This window comes from Gymnoscopelus microlampas (assembly GCF_963454915.1).
Source record: "Gymnoscopelus microlampas genome assembly, chromosome: 6".
NCBI lineage: Eukaryota > Metazoa > Chordata > Actinopteri > Myctophiformes > Myctophidae > Gymnoscopelus > Gymnoscopelus microlampas.
Window position 1 is genome coordinate 37,067,882 of NC_139943.1, and position 11,562 is coordinate 37,079,443.

At 40.6% G+C, this 11,562-nt stretch overlaps 1 protein-coding gene across 1 annotated transcript in view; it reads right to left on the bottom strand.

Moving 5' to 3' along the window:
• Positions 1 to 9,883, bottom strand: part of LOC311046571 (inositol 1,4,5-trisphosphate-gated calcium channel ITPR2-like) — a 43,145-nt gene extending 33,262 nt beyond the window's left edge. The window contains exons 1-6 of the mRNA XM_084058964.1: positions 9,510 to 9,883; positions 3,877 to 3,947; positions 3,498 to 3,616; positions 3,311 to 3,397; positions 2,448 to 2,606; positions 99 to 197 (exon numbers count right to left, since the gene is read on the bottom strand). Coding sequence (XP_083915090.1) covers positions 99 to 197; positions 2,448 to 2,606; positions 3,311 to 3,397; positions 3,498 to 3,616; positions 3,877 to 3,947; positions 9,510 to 9,601 — 627 coding nt within the window. The 5' untranslated portion in view covers positions 9,602 to 9,883. The remainder of the gene's footprint in view (positions 1 to 98; positions 198 to 2,447; positions 2,607 to 3,310; positions 3,398 to 3,497; positions 3,617 to 3,876; positions 3,948 to 9,509) is intronic.
• Between the last annotated feature and the right edge of the window lie 1,679 nt (positions 9,884 to 11,562).

The following is an 11,562-nucleotide window of genomic DNA, read 5'->3' on the forward strand; positions in this document are numbered from 1 at the left end:
CAATACGGATATGACGACAAGTACTTAAGTCATACAAAGTGTTTTTTTCCCAATGAATTCAACATAAGATAAGGCACTAATGAGCTAGGGAGCCCCACCTCCTTGCAGCCTGGGTTGTCGAGAAGCTCAATATTACTGGCGTGAAGAGGCTGCCCTGCGCTCCCTGGCATCAGGACCACCTTGTCTCCAACCACCACCTAGAAGGCAGAGAAATGCAAACAGTTATACTCTCGGCGGAGATGCAGGTTCAGACATGGTGTGAGAGAAGCTGAAAAGGCAAGACTCTTCAAAAACAGAAAGTCAGAAAGCCAGAGTATAACCATGCAAGGAAATGAAGGAATTCAGCATACATACAATACCTTAATTTGCAAAACAAAACCTAAATGGGTGGGTGGGTGGGTGTGATAAGTGCAAACAGCAGTAGGTTGGGATTGATTGTATGTAAGTGCTTGAGGTGTTTACAGCAAAAAGGTTCATTCAAAGAATGTGTATCAGCAAGAATGCAACAGAGAATAATGTAGTGATGAACAATCTTATCTTACAGTCACTTGAATTGCCCTTTGCTAAATTCATTCTCTCCAGTGCAGCCTGTGTAAATTAAATAACTAATACTGTACATCTCCTATAACATTACACCTCAACCACACACAAACACACTGAAATGTCTTTACAGTGACAGTGCCAGTCATATTACCTCCGAATAATGATAATTGGGTAGGTTTCTCAATGTTTTTCAAAAATGTGTATAGTAAAGCCCATCGCATACTTCACCAGAACAACCAACACTCGGTTCAGTTTGACTGGTCCAAAACTACAATATGACGTCATTCAGAGGTTCGGGTGGGCGGGATCAGAACTAAATGTGGGTGTTCTGTGCCTCTGAGAAGTTGTGAATTATCGGAATTAGTTCAGCATTGTTTCCTCATTCATTCAGCCCAGCTTCAAGTTCATTCTGTCAGCGATAGTTTGGATAGTTTGGAAGAGACACAAGCCAACTTCCAGGAGGTACAAACACCTCTGAAATCTCTCTCTAGTGACCAGTCATAAACACAACCTATCACTAGAAAGGGCAAAACCTTTTCCCACAGCGCGTCGCGTCGCGGTCATGATATCTAGGTATTATTATTATTATCTAGGTACCATCGATTCCAGCATTGCTGGATGTAGTGCACTGTATACTAATTGAGTCGCCACCAACAGTGCTAGCCGTGGTGGGCGGGGTCTGGCTTCCAGAACACAGCAGTATGAAATGCAATTTGTCTCTCAGAATTTGTTTCTGGTCAGGGAGCCTTCCCGAACCATACTGACTTTGGTTGTTATGGTGTAGTATGCAGCTACCGTAAGAGTTAAAAATCTGTTTTTCTACATGTGGACACACCCCACAGTTCATTGAGAATGCCAGGTTGGGACCTTAGAAGGACCAACCATGTCATACATATTTCATATCTGTTGCTACTTCATCTTATGATCATGTATTTTGTAACTATAATCTGTGGGAGCTTTTAGGTAACATTTCACCCACTCTTTCACACCTATAAACTTGTGATGTGACAATGAACTTGAAGTTTAAGCTGGAGATGGCTTGTAGTCTCACCAAAGCATTAGGTTACTCTCGCTACCCATATGTCCGTGAGAAAGATACTTGTCCCTGCTGAGCACAACCGAACTGCCACTGTTCTGTATTTGGTACAACTGACACATGTCCGTGCGCTCCTGACTTGTTCGTCAATCCTCGAAAATACACAGGGAAGGCATCGTCGCACATTTTAACACACCAGGTGGTGTAGAGGGGTAATATCGACTCCATAGGTGAGTAGTACCAATATTGTGGCACTGCCTCTTTAAAGGTGTCCAATGCAGTTACAGCACTGCTCTAATCTAACAAAAACCTTTAACTAACAGGAATTACTATCATAAAGATTTATATCCAAATTTACTGACTTACATTATTTAAGTCTTAACTGACTTAATACTTTTAAAGTTAATCTTAACAGACTACTTACTTTACTTAACAGACTACAGTACATGCACTGGAAAATGCTGGTGCAACCATGCTTTTCAAACTATTTTCAGTGTTTAATGTAAAAAAAAACACACAAACATGCACAATCAAGAGTAATACCTTCAACCAAAGGATGCTAAAGTAAGAGGGGGAAGGACAAAACCATAATTGTTATTGAGCAAGAAAAACATTAAATGTAAATTCTATCGAACCAAAATGTGGCATAGAACCCAAATGCTAAACATAATACAGGTATATGAGGTACACAAAGAAAAATGTTGCACAAAGCGACTTGAGCTAATAGTTTTTTTTGCACTCCATTTATGTGACTATTTACCCTGTCATTTGTTGACTAGGTTATATGCCATTACTCGGATCTTGCAAGTCGCTCTAGTTAAAAGAGTCTTCTAAATGCTTGAATTTAAATTGCAATTGGGACACTTACATTATCTCCTTCACTACGGAGCTTCCAGAAGGGCTGAATGTAGAACCAGGATCCCTCGTTCCCATCCTGGTCCAGAAACACCCGCATCGCATTCTTCTCCAGCAAGGCAGGAAGACGCTTGTTCACAGTCAGGTACTTGTTGCTCTTTATGTGTAGGAGCTGAAACAGAGCATTAGGGCCATTTCAACACTAGCAAGAATGACTACATGTTCAGCTAAAAAAATAGTCTATGTTTATGATTAGTTATTGTCTCCAGGTGTTTGAGATTGAGATTTATTTAAAATGGATCTATATTGATAATTAGACCAATTACGATTATCCAATTCCTTATGTACTAAAGGTGTGTGACTCACTTTAGCAGTGGCAAGTACATTCCTTTAAGATATTCTACAACATATCCCAGCCTGGATACCATTTCTCTAGTCTACACTGTCTGGCACTTACTATCGATCTTTGTGTCCTTCTGTTGCTTACTTGTTATCCTGCTTACTTTATAGCATATCCTTGTTCTCCTTACACTCACATTCCTTGACCACTAGTGCTGTTGTTTTTGTTTGGCAGTGCCCATGGCAAAACAACCTTGCACTTTGTAAGTTGCTCTGGATAAGAGTCTGCTAAATTGTTGTAAATGTGTTACATATACAACCAGGGAATACATAGCAATGTAACCACACATGAAAATGTCAAAATAATACAAATACAAGGTCTATTAAGCTTTATTATGCTGTGTGTGTTATTCATTCAGTCTGTAAAGTCGTACACCAAACTCAGGCACTGAAGGACAGCACTGCGACCTTGGTGAACATATGAAAACATGAGCAATGCTCTGGAGGCAAGAAAAGCTAGAGAACTGCCGTTTATACCTGGATGATTTTACTGTATTTGACAACCTCTCCCAGGAGCTTCTTGTTCTCTGACTCATTCTGCTTCTGCTCCAGTTCTGCTGCATGCTGTGTGATACATTAAAACATTGGGAGACACTGGTATGAATTTAAGAATGTAGCAGCGGTGTAATATCAGCGGTGTAATATCATCAGCCACAAGACAGACCTGTAACTTCTTGAACAGCTCTCCCTGTGTGTTGTTATTTCCTTGTTTGCCCTGTTTTGCTTTCCAGAACTGCTTCTGGGCTGAGTACCTATTCATGGGACACACCTTGAAGAGGCAGTCTGGAAATATAAGAGACACAACATTAGGTGTGTTTATTCTCAGTGATGTGGAGAAGCTGGTTAGACACATTAAAAACATTCCAAACCAGTGGATAAATCACTGAACACTAAACACTGGTCAACTCCCGGGATTCCCCAAATGAGTGTGCGTGGAACCATACCAGTGTTGCCTAATTATCATTTATGGCACAGTGGAGTTGATAATCAAAAAGTACTGATTTTCAAGCGAGCATTGCATGCGACAAAGTATATAACCTCACCTCTGAACTTTTTGGGTGGGTTGGCCAGGTCCCCGGAATCAGGCTGTACCACACACCGGTCATCAACAAGCCTATAGAGAGAAGAGTACCAAAAGAAGTTACTTTACATGCTTCATTTAGATAAGAGAGTGTAGAGAGACAGGAAACCTAGGGCAGATAGAGGGGAGAGACATGCAAGACATTGGAGTTGTATTCAAAGTTAACTTAGGTCCTCACGGCTCACAAGAGAATATGGTCAGTCGTCCCGGCACCCTGCATGGTACCGGGACGGCTCAACTTTACTACATTTTCTGATAATCTAAGTAATGATGTTTTGATTTCAAAGAGGGTTCCCTCCATTCTTTTTTCATTAACAAAACTCAAAAATATTTCATTTACATTTTCATTCCTTCCATTTTCATTGCACATGCTACAGATGAGAGGGAGTCATGAACCCTGACGTGAATGGCAAGAACTGTTGTGTAAATGTGTTATTCCTAATACTGTCGAGAAATGCAAATAAGTGTAATCAGCAATTAAAAATTAAACAAAGCATGTATGCAAATCCCATCTTTCTCTTTGGTGGACCAACAAATAAGTGTAAAACTAATAAGATGTTCATTCTCTCTACAAGCATCTCTATCGTTTTTCTTTGTTAAATTAGTTGTACTTTTTCTGTAATTGTAGTCTTGCTCTGTAAAGCACTTTAAGCTGCATTTCATGTCATGATTATTATCTAGTCTTAGGGTAAAGAGAGCTCTGTAGCATCCTGGTCCAAGCTAATCTGATAAAACCCTCACTTCAGATCTGTTTGCCAGCCCAGCAGAAGGTGGTCTGATCTGCCTGCTGGTTTATTTAAACAAAACAGCTCGTTAAATCAAGGTGAAAGCTGGGGTAGCCTGGCTAGTATAGAGATTAGAACAAGCAAAGGCATAGAAGACATGTATATCAGGACTGGTGTTTGATGATGAGCGGAATTAGGCACTGAGAGAACAAGTGAAGGGAGTGTTTGTATCAGAACAAGCTCCCACAGACCTTTAAGACCAGTCCACACCAATGATTTGCAATGAAAAACCGGTGCAATATGTTGCAGAGAATAAATTGCAGGGGATTCTGTTGCAAGTGTTTGCAAGTTGCAACGCGTTGCATTGGGGATCATTGGTGTGGACATTAGGCACACTGGGCTTGGGCAGCAGCAGCCTAATGTCTCTACAGGAAAACATGTGGCTTCTGTGTGTGTTTGATAAGACGTCTGGGGCTGTCAACGAGCATGCCATCCAGTATTTTCTTGTTTATTCTTTGTTTAATTTGTACTCTTTAAGAGTTAAATTATCACTCTAGGTTTTATTTTCTGCTGTTAGCAATATGCCACAAATGAAAACATGCCACTTCATCACAATTATTAAGCTCAGTTTGTAAACATAGTAGTGTGCATATACTGTATCTACCATGCAGCCAGGAACCCACAAACTATGCAAAAGCATGTCTGCAACTGCAACATCTGCTAGTCTGAGTGTGTCTTAGTATATTATGTAAAGAAATACAAAACCACTTTTTAGTGCATGGCTCTGTAGGAGGCAAAACCATCTACAAATGGCTTTTTGAGTCTGCGTGTGTGTGTGAGTGAGTGAGTGAGTGGCCAAATATGTTGTGCACACAGTAAGGCCAAGGAAATAAATAAATACCCACATTTTCTTTTTACATGTGAAAAGAAAGTGTGGGTATTTATTTCCTGTAAATAAAAGTTAAATATGTTTTATATATTTTTTGAAATATTTAGATTTTGTAAAGGAAGAGAATGTCAGTTGGATGGGAATGAAAACTTGCAAATATGGAGTCAAACGTCACAGATATGTCATAGATGACTGATGTCTAATACACTGACACATGAAGCCTGAAATCCTCTTCTGAATTCTCTCTGCTTGGTTGGTCATTCACAGCGGTACGTTCCTTCAGTAAGAAGAAAAAGATCATTTTGTACACAGGCCAGGGTGCTGTTCCTTTGCTGCAAGGGACACCTTGATGAAAGTTTACGCACTTCTCCAGACAACACTTATATTACATGCATACATTACGCACATGTTTGGGTGAGTGAAAATCACCCCTTTGTTTGATCAATTTAAATGGTGCTGTAGCTATGTTTTCCTCCCCCTTGTTCTTGCGGTCAGCTATTAAGACCATTGCCTGACTCTATTCACGCTCCAGGTATTCAAATACAACTAGAAAAGCGCATTCCATGGAGTGCATAGCCTATCTACGTTCTTCACAAGGATGGGTTGCCTAGCCAGGGCTGTGGAAGGCGTGGGTTGCAGCTGTCAGGAGGATGCGGGGAAGCTGGGGGGAAATAGCATTTCTATGACATACAGTGCAACTTCTTTTAATACATTCTTTTAACTGACAATTCTATTTTTAGGGCACCTGAACATGACCTTTGGGCAAGTATAACATGACATGAAATAAACAGATAGTCATGTGCTTTTGATACCTGATATTTTAAGAAATAAATAATGTTTTGTAGGCTCCGTGCTTTGAGATGCACAATAGTCAAAATGAATGTACTGTATGTGACTATGAACTAAGAGACAGACAGACATCCAAAGTTAACTTGAGCTACTACAACAGTCGTATCTATTCATTCAGTCCACTAGGGAAGAATACTGTGCAATGCACAATTCCTCCAATTCATACAAAGCTGGCAGTCTTGTTGAAAGTGAGCCGAGCCATTTCCTACTTGTGTTACGTCACTTGATCAGTCCCAACCCACTGGCTGCTGTGTATCACCATTTCCTCAGACTCTGTATCAAAAGTCCCATCTAAATGAGAAACAATAGAGCCCAATAGGAAGTTAAATCATGTGTTAAATACCTAAACAGGAAGGCTCTCTGGATGAGTACCTTTAGTTCATAAATAAATAACTCTCCTGCTCGATTAAAATGTCAGGGCTTTAACAGTCACCGAAAACAAGGGCAGGTTAATGATTTGGTTCGTGTTTTTAGTTACACATGAACCAACAGCTAAAGGTGCATGGTGGGATATAGACCAGAAGCTAATTAAAGCTCAATTTCTTGGAGAAGGGAAAAGACCTCCTCAGACTGTGACAATGAAGAAGAGACAATGACAATGCAATGTGTGAGTCTGACGGATGACAGTAATTTCATCATGCAACCAGTCGATGACACATTGGAAGAACTACATCATCTAATGGCTTAATGTACAATACCTCCTCATAGATCACACATTCATCAAACATTTAGAGAATAGAACAGCAATGTAATCCACACATACGAGTATGACCAGTGAATGCAAGATAAAGTTGCAAACTTTTATAGATAGGGATAAAGAATGTGGTGCGTTTTCACATGAAGGTGTATCTATATCATTAAATCATAAAGATTTCTCCAATTCATACAGATTTAATACGGCCCTGCCGCCCTGAGTAAACTGGGACATAGTGGTACCGAGGTTATACTGTGTTTCAAGAGCCTGTGGTTAAGCTAGCTGCCAGCATGATATTTGCTTTAGATATAGATAGTGATACCCACTCTCTTTTGGTCTTGGAGGAGGGCTGGTTCACCTCAGTTCTTGATAAAGCTCTCTGCAGTCCTGTCAAACTATGTCAGTTACTGAATCACTGACAACTTCATGCCTATTGCCTTTGCAACAACAACAGAGCTCTGAACCCCCAGGCCCACTTAGCATTCTAAAATGTACTGATGTATGACCCCAATCAACTGGTTGTATTTGAATTGGAATGGGCCCCCTAGCACTCATAGTTGATGGGACATTTTGAGTAAAATTTCAACTGGTTGTAAATATTGCACTGACTGAATACGATGACGCTGCATCACCTGTGCCAAACATCACGCAGGTTGAAAATAAAGTAAATAAGGGTGACTAATCTATTATTTAGCGTCTGTCTAAAAACACATTTCAGGGCAGAAAAGGGGGAAAGAGAGACTGAAGGACAGAAGGTGGGTGGGGCTGAGTCTCATTCCACAGGGTGAGACTAACTTTACATGCCTGTTCAGCAGGCCTTGAGGCCAGAGTGCAGAGCATGTTGAACCCTTGAGAAATTCCACCTTGTGTGCAGGCCACACCAGTTCTTTAGCCGCAATTAAACAGCCTATTGTGCTACTGACTATAGTGTGAATTATACTATCAAAGGATATGTCCATGGCAGCTTGTCATTACTCGCCGACATAGTTGTATGTACTGTTTGTGGATAGTGTGAAAAGTTATTTATTCTGTGCCAATTCATAGTCAATAGCAACTGCTGACAATAGGTCAACCTGCAGTTTTAAAAGTGTAAGATGGGGTGGGGTACAATTAGCCTAATCTGTGACCTCCCTTATCAGTGACCTTCCCCCTGGGGCTAGGCCTAGGGAACAATGAAGGCAGCTGGTTTCTTTCTGGTACAATAGGTTTCTTATGTTGTGAGACATCTGTATGATTAACCCAAATTAAACTGCAATGTACCACTTTACAGGCAGCAACGTTTAATAACATTGTTAATTCAGTGAATGTCACATAGATTCTTTTAATAAGATTCTATCCAAGACAATCTATCCACATCTGATGGTTTATCAGTTATTTTAATTAACTGCTGCCTGCAACATTAGCAGCTCAGCTGCACATCATGCAACTCGTACTATAGCCTACATCAGTAGTTCTCAAATATGTGGGGTCCTGGGACTCCGTGGGGGGGGTTCTAAATTTACCCGTATAAGTCTGTAACTCTGACAGTAAAAGTTTGAGAACCACTGGCCTACATGATGATTTACAATGACACAAATGACCGACGATGACACAGAAACCCAGCGTAAAGTAACTGTCACTGTCGGCCCTTTCTAATACTGTGGTTAGGTTTGCATTAATTTGCATAAATGTGTGCGGTTTGCAGCGCGGCGTTTCAAGAAGCAACGCATACCCCTTGCCCTGAAATCTGATGAACTTCAAGCTGGTGTTTGCACTGTCTCCCCTTTGGTCCGTACAACATCAACATGAACGTTCAGATTTCAAATATGAAGTGCTTACCCCATGGCCACAGATGTTACAATTATGTACGGTTTCTCAGATGTACCCGTATTTTCTGTATTATTCAATGAAAAGCATTTTAATCCAATCGGTGGCACATTTCTCCGTATTTTCTTCATGCTTTCAACTACGCGACTCTATCGGTTGGGAGGTGTATTGCACTCTGATACATTATAACTCTATGAGAAAATGGCCACCAATCGGATTAAAATTCTTTTTATTGAACAATACGGAAGATACGGGTACTTCTGAGTGCCCAAACATAATTGTAGCATCCGTGGCCATGGCGTAAGCACTTTATATTTGAAATATGAAAGTTTATGTAGATATAAGGGTCAAAAAGGGAGAAAGTGCAAACACCAGGTCGAAGTTCATCCATGACTGTTATGATATGACAGTCATGTTTCAGGGCTATGCAAAGTATGCATACCCCCTGCCATGGCCTCGTCATAACACGCACATAAGTTCTGAGTTGTAGTAGGTACTCCCCGCGTCACGTCACCTAGTTATGACAGAAACAAGTGAACATGCATCTCATAAAGGTAAGGTGTTAAGACACGGTACACGAACAGGTTTAATCCAAATAAACTTTAAGACGAGACGATGAACAACAACATTACCCCAAAGTGCTGATGAAGCCATTAACCGAGCCTTCCGCGTAAAGAGACACAATGTCTCCAATGTGAAGGAAACTGGATCTGTGGTCTGACATTTCTCTAGAAAGTTCAGTAATCGTTTCCCATTTGAACAGGCTGGTAGTTCTTTGATGAAGTAATCCACACGTTACAACAGATCCATCTTGGCAACAATCCTAAGATTCAGCTTTCGTTCTTCTTCCAACTGTGAAAACAGCATGACCGTAAAGACATTTCATATCGCAGTTCGATTAAGAAGAAAAACCGAAGCCACAAAACGAACCGATGGCGTTTCCCAAAAAGAGCTGTGTTTTACACTTATTCAACTTCTTCCTGTATGTCAGAACAGTCAGATTGCTCCTCTTCTCATCTACTGTGTGGGAGGGGACTAGCGCTGTCAGGGCTGTGGGCCAATTCCGTTCCTTTCAATGACATGTTTCTGGTCAGGGACCGAGTGAGACTGTCAGTGACAGCGTGGTTACTACTAATTTGACAAAACGAACTATTAACAATATTGGATATAGGCTAACTTTATGGATATAGGTCAAATAGTGGTTTGTGGTCAGTTAGCCAGACTGAGCTAGCTGACCAGTACAAAACATTATTTGTGCCCAGTGTTCCCTCAGGATACATACAGGATAGGTGGGCACTAGCCTGGGACGGTAACAGGATAGGTGGGCACTAGGGACATCTGGGCACGACGATGTAAAATTGGCTATTTTGTCCAACATTTTAAAAAATCAAATATTTGAAAAATGGTAACTAAAGTAAAGTATACATGATGATTAGAAGTAGAACATGCTTAAACATTTGATTTGACAAAACCTATCCAGTCATTATGGGCATAAACAAGAAGTTGAAGGATACATTTAAGTCTGATAATGATGTACCGTGCATGTTCACATCATGTGTACTTTACATTACTTAAGACAATAACCCTTTTACATTTTGGACAAAATAGCCAATTTTACATAGAGGTGCCCAGATGTCCCTAGTGATACAGAATGGGCACTAGGGACCATCTCAGCCCTATTGTTCCCTCCCCTAACATTTTGTATCCATCCAAATTGGGGTTATGTTCCCTCAGTAGTCTACTGGAAATGTCATGGACCCAGAAATGTTGTTTGTGTTTCCTATAAACCTTTATGTTTAGGCCTAGCTAAAAGTTGCATGTTGGGCAATTTGCCCAATTAGCATAATATATAAATTAGCCTTTAGGGTCAAATAAAAGAGACAATTCTAATGATCACAGACTAATGCATGAAATATGCTACAAGAAAACATTTGCAGCCTCATTATCATGCCTTTATTAACATGATCATGTATGGGGAGAAAAAGGTGAACATTCAAAATGGTCTAAAAGTGGGCCAAATTGGCTCACTTGAAAGGTTAAAAATAAAGATTGATACGAAATTACAACCAATAACATCATTTAGGGTATTAGCTAATACATTAACAAATATAGGAAACAGCGTTAAATTAACTTAAAACCACAACCTCACACTCAATGGCCTTCACCCTCTTCATCATCTCTCTCCTCATTCCCTCCAGCCTCCTCATCTTTGACTTCATCTTCATGTATTAGACCTAGGCTATTTGATCCTGATGGCTGCTCTGGTGGTCATATTGAGCACTTGGGATCTGGGAGGAGCAGATAGGGGTTAAGTGTCTTGCTTATGGACAACTCAACACATTGCCAGTGCTGGGAACTGAACCTGAGACCTTTTGTTTCTCTGGCGACCTCTCTACCCATTCAGCTATGGCCACACTTATTGTGAATGGGTTGCATTTTAACCTGACCTCACCTCCTTCACACTTACAATAGTCAGTGCAACTAAGACTTGCAGAATGGTAGCTACAGTTTCTTTGGTTGCAGGCCTTTATATGCTCTGCAGCTACATGCAGCTGGTGATGTTGAATAAATTAACTGGAACCACTGCCTGGGAGTAAACAGTGGACATGATAGCCCCTCCTTTTGTAACCTCCCACCAAAATGTAGTGATGTCTCTTGCGTCTACAGGGTTGCTCTGATCAGTTG